This window comes from Ixodes scapularis, unplaced genomic scaffold (assembly GCF_016920785.2).
Source record: "Ixodes scapularis isolate PalLabHiFi unplaced genomic scaffold, ASM1692078v2 PGA_scaffold2__306_contigs__length_199485367, whole genome shotgun sequence".
NCBI classification, from domain to species: Eukaryota; Metazoa; Arthropoda; class Arachnida; order Ixodida; family Ixodidae; genus Ixodes; species Ixodes scapularis.
In genome coordinates this window covers 60,285,532-60,303,776 of record NW_024609857.1, presented here as the reverse complement: position 1 = coordinate 60,303,776, position 18,245 = coordinate 60,285,532, and the positions used below count along the sequence as shown (strand labels likewise).

At 47.6% G+C, this 18,245-nt stretch overlaps 2 protein-coding genes across 2 annotated transcripts; both read right to left on the bottom strand.

Moving 5' to 3' along the window:
• Positions 1-1,019: 1,019 nt before the first annotated feature.
• Positions 1,020-5,279, bottom strand: LOC8051383 (methyltransferase-like protein 7B). Its single transcript, XM_002434980.3, has 2 exons — positions 4,755-5,279; positions 1,020-1,262 (listed from the first exon to the last, which is right to left on the bottom strand). Exons 1-2 carry the CDS (start codon positions 5,277-5,279, stop codon positions 1,020-1,022), a joined length of 768 nt encoding a protein of 255 aa, XP_002435025.3.
• A 7,066-nt stretch (positions 5,280-12,345) lies between these two features.
• Positions 12,346-17,046, bottom strand: LOC8051384 (methyltransferase-like protein 7B). Its single transcript, XM_029987453.2, is given in 3 exon segments — positions 12,346-12,955; positions 16,475-16,569; positions 16,572-17,046. Coding segments are annotated over 3 exon segments (765 nt in total). The 5' UTR covers positions 16,999-17,046; the 3' UTR covers positions 12,346-12,712.
• Positions 17,047-18,245: the final 1,199 nt, after the last annotated feature.

The following is an 18,245-nucleotide window of genomic DNA, read 5'->3' as shown; positions in this document are numbered from 1 at the left end:
ACTTGAAAAGCAAAGAGGTTGTGTACTTAGTGGCGGAATGCCTGCTTGTTGCGCTTTTGGCCGCAGCAGCAGGTCGGAGGATGAAAAGAGATTCTTCCGAATCCCGTTTGTAAACGCAGCTGCAAGACGGAGGAAGAAGGCTTGGCTGGCCGTAGTAAAACGGAAAGATTTTGAGCCCACTGCAACAAGCAAGCTTTGTGAGGTAAGTGCCGACTACAGCTGGTTCATTCTGCGTATCGCAGAATGAACCAGCTCGTTCAACACGCTCCAATGCATGTCACTGTTGCCTTCATACCACCGTCGACGCGTGGACCCAAGATGGCGGCGCCATGGTTTCGGCTTCAGCGCCGCGCCGCGGTTCTAGAACGAACCTTTGGAGTTTCGTTACTCTGGGAACCCATACTGTGACTCTAATGGCACCTACTGGAAAAACTGGTGCCGAATACGTGCTTGTATGGAGACAACGCAAGAAGTAGCATGCCGCAGATTCTGAGCAGACCGAGTGAAGCCAAACCATTTTGTGTATACGAATTTTATCCGTAGGATCAAGGTATATCAAGCATAAGAGAGCAGATTTTAGTCATAAACTCACATGTTTAGAGGCGTAAATTTACACCAATTTATGGAACCTGTTAACTTCAATTCAATTCAGTGTTTTTTATTCAGACAACATACACCTGACAGTTGTCTAGGGGGCCGTTGCAAAAGGCAATTAAATTTCTGACAAGGCGTCGACCCCCCCCCCCCCCCCCCCCGCGCATCATTTAGCGTGGCACACACGAAGTCAGAATAATGAAAACTTGCGAAACGTACACAACCATATGAAAACCACAAGCACAACAGTGCACACGGGATAGCACTGCATAAAGGTTAAGAAAATAACAAATAACGTGCTTTGATAAAAAAGAAGCATAAAACATGACACAGCATAAAACATAACACTCTAAGCTTGCGTCCTGTGTCCATGTTCATATAAAAATAACGAAGTATTTTTATAACCCATCGTGCGTACCAACCAATCAGGCCTTGACTACAACGGCGGAGCCGTACACCTGGGGGCTCAGCACTGTGGGAATAGACACATGCACTTGGGTAAGTTCAATCTGGTCAAAGCCTGCAGCCTTCAAGAGGCGTTCCGGTCTCCTGTTTACGTGACATCCACAGAAGGAGAAACTCCACATCGGGTTGAGCAGCGTTTGCACGAAGAAGCCCCAGGTACCTTCTGGATGGGCCACGTGCTCCAGGAATACCAATCTGCCGCCCTGCAAACAATAAAGACAAATTCGGATGGAAGTATACTCTTAAAAATGCCCATACGGGTTATCCGGCAGAAAACGCGGATAGCCATTCGCCTGTGGCTGGCTATACGGCACCTGGAAGCCGACCACCGCGGTGGCCTCGGAGCAGATTCGGAAGCATTGCCGGTGCATTTACTGATTCACTGAAAACTCTACTACGCCGAGGGCGGCGTGGGCAGCTCTTTCAGGGCAGAGGATGCGGAAGTCAAGACAGCGCTCAAAGTGCTGGACATGACATTTACGGAGTAGCGGAGTAACGCATTCGTTCAAGTAGTAGGTCGCATTCGGGATCCGACTAAGTTCCGCGTCAACCATGGAGTGTTACATTGTCTAGCTTCAGTATGGCTTCAACTCAGGCAAAACTAGTTGTGCGAGCGCGTGCAAATGAGACGCATGACGAAGCCACGTGCTCAGCAGTACGGGGCAGCACGTCCTGACGCAACCTTTATTTTCGGGTTTTCGAGGGAAAAAAACAAAGCTTCATGCGTAACTTTATGATTTAGTAATGAATGTAGTGCTCCCGCTAATCACGCTGGGGAACAAAAGGGGCGCAGGAGTGGGAGCGTTGCTTTGAAGAACAATTAGAAAACAAATAGCTAGCCATTCTTGTGCGGCTGACAATTCGTTGGATCACGCTTTGGCAAGATATGAATGAGCCCTTGATATTGGCTGTGTCAACAGAATCACCCGTTTGAAAGCTCCCGTGGTGTTTTTGTTGTGGCACGCGGAACGCTGCTGAACTTTGTGGGAGCCACTGGTTTGGTTTCCCTCCCTCGAGAAGGCGTAAGCCGCGGACGTTCCAGGCGGGGTCTTTCTGACTTCGAGCCTGGTCGCTCCGTATCGTGTCGGGGAGAGAGCGCCACCATGCTAGATTACTCTCTCGCACTCCTCCGCGCGTCTCCCGTTTTTGACGGACCAGCGTTGCGGGGAAGAGTCGGTCCTGCCCCCGTGTGGACGGCCGTCTGGTCGGGGGGTCCTGGATGGGGCTCCGGACGACGGGTCAAGTGGCGGCGTACGAGCTCGTACGACCGGCGATGGTTCGACGCTAGTGTTTCCCCTGGCTCTGACAGTCGGCGTCTCTCTATCTAGTGGACATCCGTCTGCCGAGAGCACTGGCCCCGAACTCCTGCGACGACGGGTAGCGGCGTGAGCTCGTCCGACCGGCGATGACTCCGCTCGCAATTACCCCTTTGGCTCTCAGGTCGGCGGGCGCTGCGGGCACACTGTGTCAACGGCTCGCTTGACCGTAGTGTCTTGTTTGGGACCCCTGGTACTCAATAAACGCTGTTGGACATCGGGACCATTGTTGTTGGCATGGCGTTGGCGAACCCGGCGCGACGACCGTCCTCGCTGGTAGCCGTCGGCCGCGCGGTGGGACGGGCACCGGATTCCCCTTTGAGCACCGGTCCCGGGTGTAAAGGTACGTAATCTACCCTTTCTCCCCACAAATTTCCTGCCAATGCGATGGTCATACTCGAAAGCATCTTCCACATTTTTTTCCGGGTGTCATTAGGTAATCAGCTTGCCAAAGTTACAGAAATCTAAAACTTTGCTTGCAGGGTCGAAAATGATTTTTTTTTTAATTCTCAGGTTACCAATTCCTTCTTGCTTATTTATCTGCATGTACAGTGTACAGCCTTAAGGCCACTGCGCGCGTGATCGGAGCGGGTTCGATTCCATTAGGCGGTGCTGCTATCAACGGCGCTCGCTGGCTCAGTGAAGGGGTCTTCGCTCCAAATACCTTACTAAGAGAACACACTATGCTCTACTCATTTGCATTAGACAGCGCGCATACAGCATCAAATCCTCCGATGCTGCCATGGACAGACGACGTCTGAAGAATCTATGTGCGTCGCGCTGTCCACCCTGTCGCGCTTTCGTGCTACACCGAGGGAGAGGGCTGCCGCCGACACACCAAGCTATCGGATAGTGGAAAAAGCTGTTTCCGCGCTCTCGAAAGCTTTCCACAACAACAAAAGCCGGCAGTTATCTCCCCCAATTCAAAGGGGGGAAGAGCCCAAGCCTGCGCGGCGTCCAGCCCTTCTAACTAGGCAAGCGCTGTCGGCTTCAATGCCATTGGGTTGTCGCGGAGTAACATGAATTCCCTAATAAAGAATTTGTTCGAAGTTTCCCCTTACACTCAACGACGCCCTTGCAGCCAGCGGGATTTCTAGCTAGTATAGCGCCACCATACGTGAGCGAATTCGCTCCGGCCTCGCGCAAGGTTGGATATTGGTATTGGTATTTATTGCGTGCCCAAAACACCATGAAGGCTTTGATATTGGTGCACATAAAAGACACAAATGAGTACAACATGCAAAGACGTGAAATACAGGAGTGACACACCAGTCATAATAAAACAAATTACAGACACAAGTCAGTATTCAAAGGAAATAAAGCATGGAGAAAAAATCATGCTGCACAAGGCTATTACAAAAAAGTTGAATTCTGTGCATTGGTGACCCTTCAATCTGCTTGTCAGGATAAAACGTATCGCACAGTCGCGTGTGTTTAGCTGGCACAAGTAAGGTTGTACTACTCAAAAGATCAGGTACATCGAAACGACCTTGTATGAGTTTCTGTAAAAACTCAGCATCCCGGCAATATCTGCGGTCAATTAGGGTTCTGAGGTTTAAAACTTTAACAAGAAAGTTATACTCAAAATAGAGACTCCTGTTAAAATTCCTGTCGTATACTGTGCGTATCAGACGCCTTTGTACCATTCCAATGCGTCTGCAATCGCTATGTGATAAAAAGTTCCCCACAACAGATGCTAATTCAAGTCGTGGCTTTGGACAAACTTTGGACAAAATCTGCACCTCACCGCTTGGCCGGCTTCGTCGTCGCTGTTGGTTTTTCGCTAAATAAGAAGTCAACAACGCAGGCCAGATGGCGCTTTGAAGTGAATAATAATTAAACATAATTATTAGTACAAAACACACAAGGCATGCCGGCCTAGACCAACTCCACAGATAATGAAGGCCTCCGGACCCTTCCTCTAGGGAACGTCATCACAATCGGATGGCGACAACTGAGCAACCGGACCGAGCCCGTTGCTGATACAAGCCGTGACGTCGCATTTCTAAGGGAGACCTGACTGAAGACGTGGGAATCCTATCGTGACACAAAGAGGTGAAAAGTATTCAACGATTACAGAAACGTCACATTGTTTGAAGTTCAAGGGATACGCGTAACGCAAGAGGAACATTTTGTAGTCCGCCGGTTATCTATGCCATCGTATTTCATGTTTTCTAATGAGGTAAAGTATCTTTTTCGCTAGCCGTCTCAAATGAAAGTTAGGACGAATTTTCCAGCGGTACAAAGGGCGACTTTTTGCCTCTCAAAGTTTTCGATAAATTTTCAGCCTCGAGAGGCAGGCGTTAATACGAACCTTGTCGCACAAGAAAGAACCCGGCAAAATGGATACAATGAATTGAATGAAACAAAGTCACGCACCTTGGACAGCACTCTCCGGCACTCTGCCAGAGCCTTTTCCATTTCGGTCACGGAGCAAAGCACGTAAGTTATCAGCACGACGTCGAAGTGGCCATCGGGAACTCCCCGCATGTCTTCAGCGTACTCGTGAATCCAGTTCTCCATTTCCACGTTAGGGTACTTTTCCATGTTCTTTCGGAATCCGTCATCGAACTCGGCGTTGGGGTCCACGTTCCAGTACTTCACCTTCCGCTGCATGTACGCGAAGTTGGCGCCGAAACCGGCACCGATCTCCAAGACCCTGATGGCGCCTTCCTTCTTAAGAATGGCATCGTGAGACACCAGGCCCGTCAGCTGGGACACCGCCTTCCGACGAACCTCATTCGTTCTTTCCCCATACAGGTACATTAGTATGGGAAAGGCGAAGCGCGCGAAATACGCCTCGTGAAGCTTGTTGCTCATCTTGAACGGCATAATCAAGAAAACACCGAGGGTCATGGTCCCGTAAGTGAAACAAGACCGTAGGATGTCGCCAAGCCTGGCCATCGTGGGAGTTCGCAGACCCGGGTTCCCTTCTAGAAGACTTCCTCTTCGGCAGCTCCTCCGGAGAAACAATGAAAGCCTATAGTTTTTCGCGGCCTCTTCACGCGTGCCCGGTTGCAAACATTATCTTCAATATAGAGATAGATAGATATGAAAAAGCTCGATTATCGCAATCATCTCTCTCTTTCTTTCTTTCTCCCTCTCTATCTTTCTTTCTCTCTCTCTTTCTCTCTCTCTCTCTATATATATATGCGTAGGGCAGGCACGTAGCCAGGATTTTGCTTCGGGGGGGGGGGGGGGGGCTCGCCCCTACCGGGTACCCGGCGAACCTTGTTCCCACGCTGAGGGACAGTTACACAGGACTCTTTCGAATGTGATTATTTTTTACAGTGAAGTTGTTAAGGGCTATGTTCTCCAGGATGGTGTCCGTGTATGTCGACACAAACCTACCTAAACAGCTACCGCCATTTATAGGCGACGGCGGAGAGCACACTACCAGTTTGGTTTCCGCCATCTTTCGTAGATGGCGGCAACCTTTCGAGGTATAATAGAAGAATAGATAGTTGGGCGTGTTGGTGGGAATTCATCGTAGGAAACAGCGCGAAAAACAGACGACGACGAAGAAGAAGCACACAATGTATCGAGTACAGCTCCGCTGGTCTTCCATCTTCACGACAGTGGAAAGGCTGAACGTTTTTTAACTACGCGTCTTTGAAACCAGGGTCACGCATGACGAATAGAAAGTTATGAGGTCGTAGCCAATATATTAGTCGCTCAAAGTCCATGATTTTGGATCGTCTGCCCAACCGTTTGCTTCGAGAGCGGCTCTTTTACTTCCTCTTTTTTCACCACCAAAGGAAAAGCAACAACGATGGACTCGAAGTGCACGCGCTGTACCGCAGCAGGAAGCACGGCCCAGGGAGCAGAGAGCGCTTACACTGCGCTGCTGAAGCGCTAACCGAGCGCTGCTGAAGCGCTAACCAAGCGCTGCTGAAGCGCTAACCGAGCGCTGCTGAGGCGCTAACCAAGCGCTGCTGAAGCGCTAACCGAGCGCTACATCACGTGCAAATCGGTGCCACATGAGCTCTTCTTCCAGCGCTCATGAGGCGCTAACATAGCGCTCCGCTGTATGTGTGAACCGGCCTTTAATAGAGAGTTTTATTAGACCGTTTTCGCTTTCTCGCTCCGCTCTATGGAAAGCAGAGTCTCCATAGCGCATGCGCGACCCGCTCTGGGATTTGAGCATGAAGCGTCAGCTCCGCTTTCTTCGCCATTTTATAGGAGCGCATTGCACGCTCAGTAAAGCTTCAGTAGCTGAGCCCGTTTGCTCGAAGCTGGTTAACTAACCGCGGTTAACCGTATTTCCATACGAGGGGGAATTTCAGGTCATGTGACCGGCAGAGCAAGGACGGCGGGGAAACATGGCGGTGCTCCGGCGAGTGAGCGCCGCTCGTTTTGGAAGTAATACGTCGTTGTAGCTGCAATATCGGGCGCGTTTGTCAACAATAAATGGTGCAGGAGGCTTTCGATTTGCCTTACCTTACTTAAAACGCAAAGCATGAGCAATCACCTCGCCGAATTTTTCAGATAGTCCTTCGATTCTGGCAATTCCTAAGCCTAAATGAACGCGATAGTTGTCGGCATGGCAACATCTTTGAAAAATGGATTGCCTTGACTCAATCGGGGGGTACTGATAGCACACAAAAGCAGACAGCGTTCCCATAGACCCTTTGCTAACTTTCCCAAGCACCGAGGTGCATGCTACGATACTCCGTTTCACCTTGTGTTGTACCGCAGAGAAGGCTAGAAGCGCGAGCTCATAGCATTAGGAGCTGCTCTCAACGCACGCGAGCTTGTGCCGCCGAGATGTGCCCTAGAGCAAGAAGCTCGCGCTTGTAGCCTTTCCTGCGGTACATCATGAGGTGAAACAGAGTAGAGTGTATTTACACGCGCTGCGCGTGCTGGCGTCTGCAGTAGTAAGTATTCTAAAGCAAAAAGCCTACAACAAATTTTGCCGTGCACGCCCGCTCGTAAAAGATTTATTATGATTATTTATTTCGAATATTCTATAGGTGGAAGGCCAGCGCGCGCGGATCGTTGAATTACACTTCCAGTGTTCTCCTCGATGTTAGGGTAATTTGCTAATAGGTCAATTTTCACTGGAACCGAATTACAAGTTTTTCGATTTATGTCGGTGTTATACACATTTCTTACATGCTGGCCAATCATACTGCCGGTGTACCGCCCGCCTTTCACTGCTCACTTCTTTCTCATCGTTTCTAGGACTGAATTTCGTCGTCCACTTTCGAACTTGGAAGGAAATTCCAACGAGGCTTGTCTTCGCTTCAGACAGCCAAATATTTAGAAATTTTCCAAACAAGGGTTAATTTAGTTTTACCTTGCCGATTACCTGTACCACGAGCAATAAAAATTGTTTCTTGAGCTTAAATGTATGCCGCGCTGTGTCGCGAAAACACGGTAGCGCGCATTTTTGGGTCCCCCCATTTAGGGAACCTCTCCACGGAAGCCACTTATATTCGCTACAGCCAGGAGGGGACACCAGCTACCACACCAATAATAAAACACGGAGTTATCGCTCATCCAGCCCTCGTCAAACTTGGCTAGGTACTTTTAGGTACCTCGTAGGGAAGGGCGGTTCACTTTTAACCGCGGGTAAAGTTAACCGGCTTCGAGCAGACGGGCCCTGTAGTTTTTCTGGAAGGGAATTCGAAATGGGTGCTCGCCACTTTAAAGCGTGTTTGGGAGCGCGCTTGGCCGTTATAAACCTCGCTGCACTAAGATGGCTGCGCAGACTTTGTTTGAAACGGCGTCCTCCAGAAAACGTTTCACGGTGGTCGAGAACCTCTGGATGCTTCGGGAAATCGCTGGCCGCAATCCTTTCACGGCCCCTGAAGAATGGGAACAGGTGCAGCCTTGTCTAAGGTAGCAGGCTCGATTTTTCTATGCAAGCAGTCGGTAAACGGGCAGATATTTTGTTAGGTTATTTTAGGCAGCAATACAGTGCAAGTTAGCGAAAGTGAGTGAAATTATTTTTTTAGCCAATGCAATTAGTTTTTTCTCCTTCGCATGCCTGGACAAATCTGATTCAAAATTGCTCCCCAAGCCTACCTCTTTCAAAACAGCTTAGCCTCCCACGTCATTCGTTCAAGAAACTTTCGGTAGCGATCCTTGAAACCGGATTTAAGTCAGACAGCGAACGGGAGCAGCGCGAATCGTATCTTATATACCGATTCAACACGATCGATAAAGGAATAAATTGAACTCTAGGAACACTTGCAGTGATTAAAACGTTGTCTAAGAATTAACAGGGAACACCAATAGTCTCCCTGACCAAGTGGCACTGTATTTGCAGTTGGAATCGGACCATTATTCTGTGTGTGTGCGTGCGTGCGTGCGTGCGTGCGTGCGTGCGTGCAGTTGGAACAGTGAGCCTTACACACGCGCTTTTGTACACGCTGCTTCCTTTTTCCTCGTTTTACCCACTCATATGCGAGGTCCGTTAATATTATTTTTTTTTCATTGAAAGGCGAAGCAGATCTGTGCCTTCCGCGCAGTGCTGTCCAGCTGCACACAACGTTGCTCGGTCTTGACCCTAGGCCTGTGTATTTATTTTAATTTTAATTTTAATGTTTTATCTTTTCAATTTGTACTTTTAATTCACTGTCCGGTACGACGACGTCTTTGCAACTATCCGGTGGCAATTCACCCCCCCCCCCCCCCTCCCCTGCGCCCCCCTGCCCCGCGATCTGCTCCTTTCTCCCCTCTCTTCCGCGGCGTGAGGCGCCCGAGGGGAGGCGGTGTGACCGTCGCGGAGATCGGACGCCCACAATTAGTACCGAAGATGTCACTCCAGAGCCAGTGCCGTCCGTTTATGACCTATTGTGCCCACCGTAGTGTCGGAGATCTTATATACGCCTCTTTAGCTTTGAAACCCGCCGCCCTACCGTGGGAGCGTGCTCAAGTCAAACTTTTTTTTTTTTAGTGGGAGTTTGATTTTGTTTCAATATGTTTGCTTTCTTTCATATGCATTTTTACTTTTATTTTTTTCTGACGTCAAGTCCTTCTCACCCCATTGATATATATATATATATATATATATATATATATATATACATGTGTGTGTGTGTGTGCGTGTGCGTGTGTGTGTGTGTGTGTGTGTGTGTGTGTGTGTGTGTGTGTGTGTGTGTGTGCAGGGTGTTTTTCATTTTTGCAGATTTGTTTTAAAAAACGTCATGAAAGCTGCACTTATGCGGTTTGTGCGAGTGAGTTATACACCGAGGGGGACATTATGTGGGTGGCTAATCTTTGCGATGAGTCGGCTAATTAATTGAAATACACTAACTTTTTAGTTAGTGAAAATACACATATGGTTCCAGAACCCCTAAATCAGTCCTTTTTGACAGACTTTTAGCGCGTGAAAAGCTTAGTAGTGCACTAAAGTTACCAGTCGAGGAGCAGGTACAAGGCTAGTGGTTTCGGTAAGGCGCCCGCGCAATTTTCCCGCCTCTTATCTAGCCCCAGCCTTGTACCTGCTCCACGAGTGGTAACTTCAGAGCACTACTGCGCTTCTCACGCGCTGAAAGTCTTTCTGAAAAGGACTGATTTAGGGGTTTTGGACGACGCTCAGCAAGTTTCTAATGGGAACCATATGTCTATCTTCACTAATTAAAAAGTTAATTAGTGAATTTTATTAATAAGCCGACATGTCGCAAAGATTAGCCACCCACATAATGTCCCCCTCGGCGTATAAATCACTCGCACAAACCGTATGAGTGGCTTTTGTCTTTTATGGCTTTTGTTTAAAACAAATCTGCAGGAATAAAAAAAAACAAAAAAACTATATATATATATATATATATATATATATATATATATATATATATATTACACCGGCGTCTCGGTACGGGTAGAAATGTTGGGAGAGGAGATGAGAGTGCATATGGGAACGACAGAGCACCGAGCCCTGGTTGGAATGATAAGTTTGTAGACGCAAGCACGGCTGCCGTTGCCTCTGCACACAGTTAGAACCCGTTGAAACACCAACCGGCGTCCGCCCTTGAATTTCGAACAGTGAGTCTGCCCACTGATCATATCAACCTGAGCTCAGTGTTTTGACGTCCCGCGCGCTCTCATGTCCTCCTCTCCCTTAGTTTCTACCCGTATACATGATGGCACCGGGGCGTGAATGGCCCTATGAAGCATTCTGCGCACAATAAATGCTTTGTCGGTACTGACCCAAACGGACCGGAAGTGCTGCCTTTTGGTTCGAGGTACTCCGTTCGACTCCAACCTGCTCGGGTTCACTTTGTTGAGGAACTATTGCACAATGTCGAATGTTCGGCGTGTCATCCAGTTGAGGGATATAACCGAACAACAACAACCAGCTTAAGGTTGTTGTCGTTCGGGTGGTTGGCTCCCTCTCCAAAAGTGTCAGAGCCGGGGAGTGGTTCATGCTGTCTGGGGCGAACACGTCGATTGACTTATTTATGCGTTTGAGTTCTTTCTTTTTCTTTCTCTTTCTCCATGTTTTTGAAAGTCTATTTATTGGTGTGCTCATATCAATAAATTTTAGCTGCGCTTAAAATTTGTTGTCATCGTCCGTTTTTTTTTTTATCGTTCCCCATCTTAGGGTCTACAAGATATCGATTCATTACCAGCTTTCCTGCATTCTATCACTGCTTATAATTAGGGTCGAGTTTAAGTCGACCCAATGATCGTGTGCGCTATACCCCTGCGCAAGACCGCTCAACTGGAGCGACTATGAAAACCCCGAAAAAGGTATATAACTAAACCAAGAATACACAAGCAAAGAAAGAGTGAACATCACGAAGCGGCAAACCCGTAATTCTGTCACTGTCTGCAAGCGACCAACTCAACCTCATGACCGCGTACTGCTGATTTTTCGACTTTATCTACAGAAGGCAACTGCGGGGCGCAGGACACGAGTTTTGCGTGAGCGTTCAACTACGGCTCATATTCCACCAGTCAAGAAACGATGCAGTCACTAATGACACAAGCACTAAAAAGAAAAGAAAAATACGAGCACCAGCTTAACGCTGACGGCAGTCATTTTGAATCCGTGTCCCGTACTGGCCCGTAGCTACTTAGAAAATCCAGCATTATAGTTCTGCTATCCAGGAGAGCGGTGAATTAGCTAGCTTAAATTGGTTTATCATTTACTCTACGGAACAACAAAAAGAGGTTTAATCTAATATTATTTTTTTAGAAACTGCGCGCGTAGGTCACTCATAGAACCTCGATCATGTGATAAAAACAGGCCTTTCTGTCTTTCAGTTTCGGTGGTGAACGCTAAACACTCCGCGTCTGCGTAAGTGCATCCAAGATGATAGCCCACTTTTGAACAGGCTCATGGGCATTAAAAATATTTCTAATTACAGCAAAAGTAGGCGATACCTTGCACGAACTTCTTTTTCGTGTAGGTCCGCATGTCAGTCAATGCGGGTTCTTAAACACCATATAAAACTAGGAGCAGGAACATATCGTACGAAACACCATCATTCGTTTCCAGAGTTAAGACTCGAACAGTGCTTTGGCTAATAATGTTTTCTTTAAAATCTGCTGCAACAACCCGCCCCCCCCCCCCCCCAAAAAAAAAGAGAACAAAAAAGAAGAAAAACTGCGTCTTAACAAAATATAAATGTTTGAAAATTCTAGACTTTTCTTTTTACCAAGCAACCAATTAAAAACAGTGGCACACATTTGCTCCTTTCCCCCAGCCAAACCTTGACAAAAAAAAACAGTTGTGGAAATTTTATGTTTTGGCAAATGGATGGATACATTTTTTTCATTCTTGACAGAACGTTTTGTCCAAGGCCCTGAGACAAGCTGAGATATATCACTTCTTGTGCCAAGGGGGAATAGTTGCAATGCGATAATTACTTAGCCATAACAAGGGCAAGAAGTATGTGGGTAACCGGGGGGCCATGTCATATGACCATATCACGTAAGTTGACGGAACGAAGAAGTTGATAAAAGCGGCCAGAATGTGGCCTGAGCATATAGGCGACCGCGTGTCTACATCATATGATCGTATCTGGTGATTCGACGTCACGGAAGCATTCTAAAAAGCGGTGAAAGGTCGGAGACGCTCAGTATAGCCTCATGGCAACTACTGGGAAAACCGGTGCCGAATGTGTGCATGTATTAAGCCAAACCAATAAGTAGCATGCCGCAGATTCCGAGCCGACCGATTGAAGCCCACCTATTTTGTGTATACGCATTTTATCCGTGGGATAAAGGCGTATCAAGCATAGAAGAGCACGTTTAATCATAAACTCAAACGTTTAGTGGCGTACATTTGCACCAATTTACGGAACCTGTGAGCTTGCGTCATGTGTCTTTATTCATATAAAAATAACGAAGTATTTTTATAACCTATTTTAAGTACCGGCAATTCAGGCCTTGACTACAACGGCGGAGCCGTATACCTGGGGGCTCAGCACTGTGGGCAGAGGCAAATGCACTTTGGTGAGTTCCATCTGCTCAAAGCCTGCAGCCTTCAAGAGGCGTTCCGGTCTCCTGTTCACGTGACATCCACAAAAGGAGAAACTCCACATCGGGTTGAGCAGCGTTCGCACGAAGAAGCCCCAGGTACCTTCTGGATGGGCCACGTGCTCCAGGAACACCAATCTGCCACCCTGCGTAAAATAAAGACAAATTCATATGGAAGTATACTCTGAAAAACGCCCATACCGGTTATCCCACAGAAGACGCGGATGGCCATCCGCCTGTGGCTGGCTTTACGGCACCTGGAAGCTGACCACCGCGGTGACCTCGGAGCAGATTCGAGCATTGCCGGTGCATTTACTCGCTTACTGCTTTTTCAGGGCAGAGGGCGCGGCGGTCAAGAGAAGGATCTGACAAGCTAGAGTAGCTAGAGACACTGAGGCAAAATCTTTCGAGCAGCGGCAGACTGTTGCCTTCTGAATGGATGTCTCTTTCCAGCGAGACGGCTGCTTCTTCGGTGTACGGCTACGGTGATCTTTTGATGTTTATAAACATGAACTGCCTCCTGCGTCGCAAGCGACCTCCGGTCGCTCCGTCTTTACAATCCTGTCGAGCTTGCTTATATCACCAGTGCTAGAGAGCATAAATGCTACATGGACAACAAATTTGGAGATTTGACGAGGGCCTTCGGCTAAAAAAATTAAAGTTTTGGAGCAGACAAGATGGTTTACGAGAGTATTCGAATACTTTTAACAAATCTCGGGCTTCTTCGTTCTTTTGGCTTTTAAATGGAGAATTGGTGTTTAAACATTTCACCGACATTTCAAGCAGTGGGAGTAGTTTGGGCTTTGTTAATTTTTTTCATGAACAGCAAGTTCTCTGGGACGTCAAAAACTGGGGCACCGTCTGGTGACGTTGTCGTGAAAAGGATGCACACGAAGACTGCACCAAGGACGCTTAGGGGTTCCGCGCAGTGATACTCCCGCACATTTTGGGATCGGTCGCGAGAACGTTAAAGGGGTCATGAACCGCTTTTCCAACTTTTTCCTGTTTAGCTTTCCTCCTCAACTCATAAATCGCGCATTCCACCAAACAGTTCATGAAGACAAAATGAGGGGAGGCCTCTCTTGCTCGGAATCTGGTTTGTGTTCCCGGACAGAGCCATTGTCCCCCTAGAAGGTTATAGCCTGTCGCTCACAATTCAGACAAAAGTTGCTTTCCCCAACCCGTTCACCCCGAAGCTGACAGTGCTGTGGAAGCTACGTGCGCGTTGGGGCAGCCAGACTTGCCACGTGATCACGCTGCTTCGCGCATACTCACGCGCAGAGAATGAGGTCAGGTGATGAAAGGGAGGTGGCTGATTGGTACGGCAAGCGCGTAGCTTCCACCACAATTTCAGCTTAGGGTTGAAGGGAATAAGTGAAGTCCGGTTTCGTGTGACGTGCGTTTGGACCCGATGACGCCTTTTGGGACCGCGGATGTATCACAGTGAAAAGGAAGAGCTTTTGAAGGGGGAGCAGGGGGCACAAAATAGTCCGCTGTGTTTTAAAATTCTCGCACTGAAAGTCAGGCTTTTGACTTTCTACCTTTTTTTTTGGCCCACTGAACGATTGTGCTATTAGTAAAATCCCAATCTAAAATGATTTATCCCAACCCAAAATTTGTTTCATGGGCCCTTTAAGAGTGTCTTCCGAAGGTGTTTGAAACGACGCTGTTTATGCATGGTTTTGTTGGGGTATCTTTGCCACTTTTACGTAGTGTACACTGTACAGCATAAAAAATGAAAGACGTTTATAACACCCGGTAACGCCCAATCGGAGTGCAGCTCTTGAGGAGAAGGAAGAAAGGGTACTGAGGGGAGGGTATACCCCTCCCCCTCCTCCTCCAAGCACCTCCCCTCCTTTCTCTCCCTCCTCCTGCCTCCTCCTCACTCTCCTTCTCCTCCTCCTATTCCTCCCCGCACGGTGCATCATGGGACATATCTCATAATGCACTGCGCGGTTAGCCGAAAACGGGGTCCCAAGAGCTGCGCTCTAAAATTAAATTGTTTTCAAACGATTATGCGGCCACTTTACAGCGTAGCTCTTAGGCGCCCGTTTCCGGCTTGAGCGGCGTCGCCGTCGCGTCGCCCGAACCGCAGGTTGCATGCAACGCGCATGCAAAGCTTGCATGCAACGCGTTGCATTCAAGCAGCGTAACCGCGCGCTGCATGCAACGCGCATGCGAAGCTTACATGTAACGCGTTGCATGCAGCGGCGTAAGCGCCCGTTCTGTTATGGGTAGTTTTCCATAATGACGTCACAAGGGTTACCCTCGTGAAGGCTACGAGGGTTACTTTTACGAGGGTCACGGGCGTTACCCTCACGAGGGTTGCGAAGGTTTGTTACTCTCAAAAGGGTTACCCTCACGAGGGTTATTCTCAAGAGGGTCACGAGGGTTACTTTCATGAGGGTCACGAGGGTTATGAGAGTTACCCTCCCGTAACCCCCCCCCCCCCCCCCCCCCCCCGCCTCAGGGAGTCACCTGTCCCTCAGTACACTTCGATCCTCCTCCTCAAGAGCTGCGCTTTAATCCGGCATTACAGGGAGTTGTAAACGGCTTTCATTTTTTTAATCAAAAGTAGCTAGTAACGGGTAACGTAATTTGATAGGAGATAACGTAAAATAATAACATTACTTTACTCAACACTGGATAGTAGACGCGGCTGTGTTCCTCGCCCTCGAAGGCTTTCCACAGCAATAAAAGCCGGCAGTTATCCCCCCCCCCCCCCCCCCCCCCCCCCATTCAAAGGGGGGAAGAGCCCAAGCCTGCGTGGGCGTCCAGCCCTTCTAGCTAGGCAAACGCTGTCGGCTTCAATGTCATTGGATTGTCGCGGAATAACATGCATTCCCTATAATAAAATATTTGGTTGAAATTTCCCATGATACTCAACAAGTCCCTCGCAGCCAGCGAGAGCCGGCGCAAGCAGCGCCGCCGTAGGTGAGCGAGTTCGCTCCGGCCACGCGCGAGGTTGGTTATAAACTTTGGACAAAATGTGCTCCTCCCCGCTTGGGCGACTTCATCGTTGCTGTTGGTTTTTTGCTAAATAAAAAGTCAACAACGCAGGCAAGATGCCGCTTTCAAGTGAATAATAATTAAAAAAATATAATGAGTACAAAACACACACCGCATGTCGGCCTTCCCCAACGCCGTAGAAAATGAAGGCCTTCGAACGCCCCAATCGTCCTCCATGGAACGCTATCACAGTCGGATGGTGACAAGTCAGCAACCGGACCCGAGCATGATGCCGATTCAAGCCGTGACGTCACATCTCTAAAGGAGACCTGATTGAAGACGAGGGGATCCTATCGTGACACACAGAAGTTAAAAGTATTAAACGATTACAGAAACGTCGCATTGTTTGATGTATAAGTGATAGGCGCAACGTAACGAAACGTAACCTAGCTATAGCCTTACATATAAGAGGAACATTTTATAGTCCACCGTTTATCTATGCCATCGTATTTCTTCCTTTCAAATGAGGTAAAGGAACTTTTTCACTAACCCTCTCACATGAAAGTAAGGTCAGATTTACCAGCGGTATAAAGGGCGCATCTTGGCCACTCAACGTTTCCAATAAATGATCAGCCTTGACTAGCAGGCGTTCACACGAACCTTCGCGCACAAAAATGAACCCGGCAAAATGGATACAATGAAATAAGGTCACGCACCTTGGACAGCACTCTCCGGCACTCTGCCAGAACCTTTCCCATTTCAGTCACGGAGCAAAGCACGTAAGTTATCAGCACGACGTCGAAGTGGCTACGGGAACTCCCCGCATGTCTTCGGCGTACTCGTGAACCCAATTCTCCATTTCCACGTTAGGGTACTTTTCCATGTTCTTTCGGAATCCGTCGTCGAACTCGGCGTTGGGGTCCACGTTCCAGTACTTCACCTTCCGCTGTATGTGCGCGAAGTTGGCGCCGAAACCGGCACCAATCTTCAAGACCCTGATGGCGCCTTCCTTCTTAAGAATGACATCGTGAGACACCAGGCCCATCAGCTGGGACACCGCTTTCCGACGAACCTCGTTCGATTTGTCCCCCGACAGGTACAATAATATGGGTAAGACAAAGCGCGCGAAATACGCCTCGTGAAGCTTCTTGCTTATCTTGAACGGCACCATCAAGAAAACACCGAGGGTCATGGACCCGTAAGTGAAACAAGACAGTAGGATGTCGCCAAGCCTGGTCATCGTGGGTGTTCGCAGACCCGGGTTCCCTTCTAGAAGACTTGCTCTTCGGCAGCTCCTCTGTGGAAACAATGAACGCCCGCAGCTTTTCACGGCCTCCTCACCCGTGCACGGCTGCAAGAATTATCTTTACTATAGACTATAGAGATATCATTGTCAAGGATAAAAATGCGACGAATAGCTGCTCACCACAAGGGTAGATATAAAAAAAGCTCTATTACCGCAACTCTTTCTCTCTCTCTCTCTCTCTATATATATATACATATATATATATATATACACACACAGTAGTGAACAAAAAGGATATGATATTTTGTTTCTTTTACAGAAGTATTGTTCGACGTCTAGTTGATTGATTTATATCAGTTTCTACTCTATAAATACGTTAATGCAGTGTTCCATTACAATTTTTATATCTCTATCACAGTTCCAAGAAAAGTTACCCACGTAAAACCGAAATATCATATCTTTTTGTTCACTACTGTATATAGAAAGAGAGAGAGACCCGCGACACCGCCACATATATATATATATATATATATATATATATATATATATATATATATATATATATATATATATATATATATATATATATATATGATGAATGCCGGATCGCGGCCGAAACGTCGAAGAATAAAGCGCGCTGTTTTCACCAAGGGTTTTCTTTTATTCATATAATGTGGCGGTGTCGCGGGTTTATATATATATATATATATATAGATACATATATATTTTCCCCCTTTCCTTTTCCTAACTTTAATGCAATAAATTCTATAATCACTTTCTCCCCTCTTCGTTCACAATATTACTGCGGCTGCACTGGTCAATTTTCACTCATTCGCAATATGTATTTATATATGTTTTTCCCTCTTTCATTAATATGGGATCATCTTTCCGGTTGGGGCCTCCCTCTTCTTCTCGATTGCTGTATTTTGCAGCAGGACTGCATTCTTTGCAACCAAAAAAAATAAAATAATAAAAAATAAAAAGTGCAAGGGCTAGACGCAGGACGAGTGAGAGGAATGTACACGAATGCATTCTTGAGCGTAAGGCACCGCGGCTCGCTATGGGTCTCTATCATTGCTGGCGGTAACGCGTTACAAGTGATGACGTTAGCGTTACTGCGTTCCTTTTTTCGGTACCGTAGTAAGGTACTCGTTACTTTTTCAAAACAGTAAAGAGGAACGTATTTTTCTTATTTATTTCGAATAACGTAAGGTAACGTAGTTACCTTACGTTACTTTACT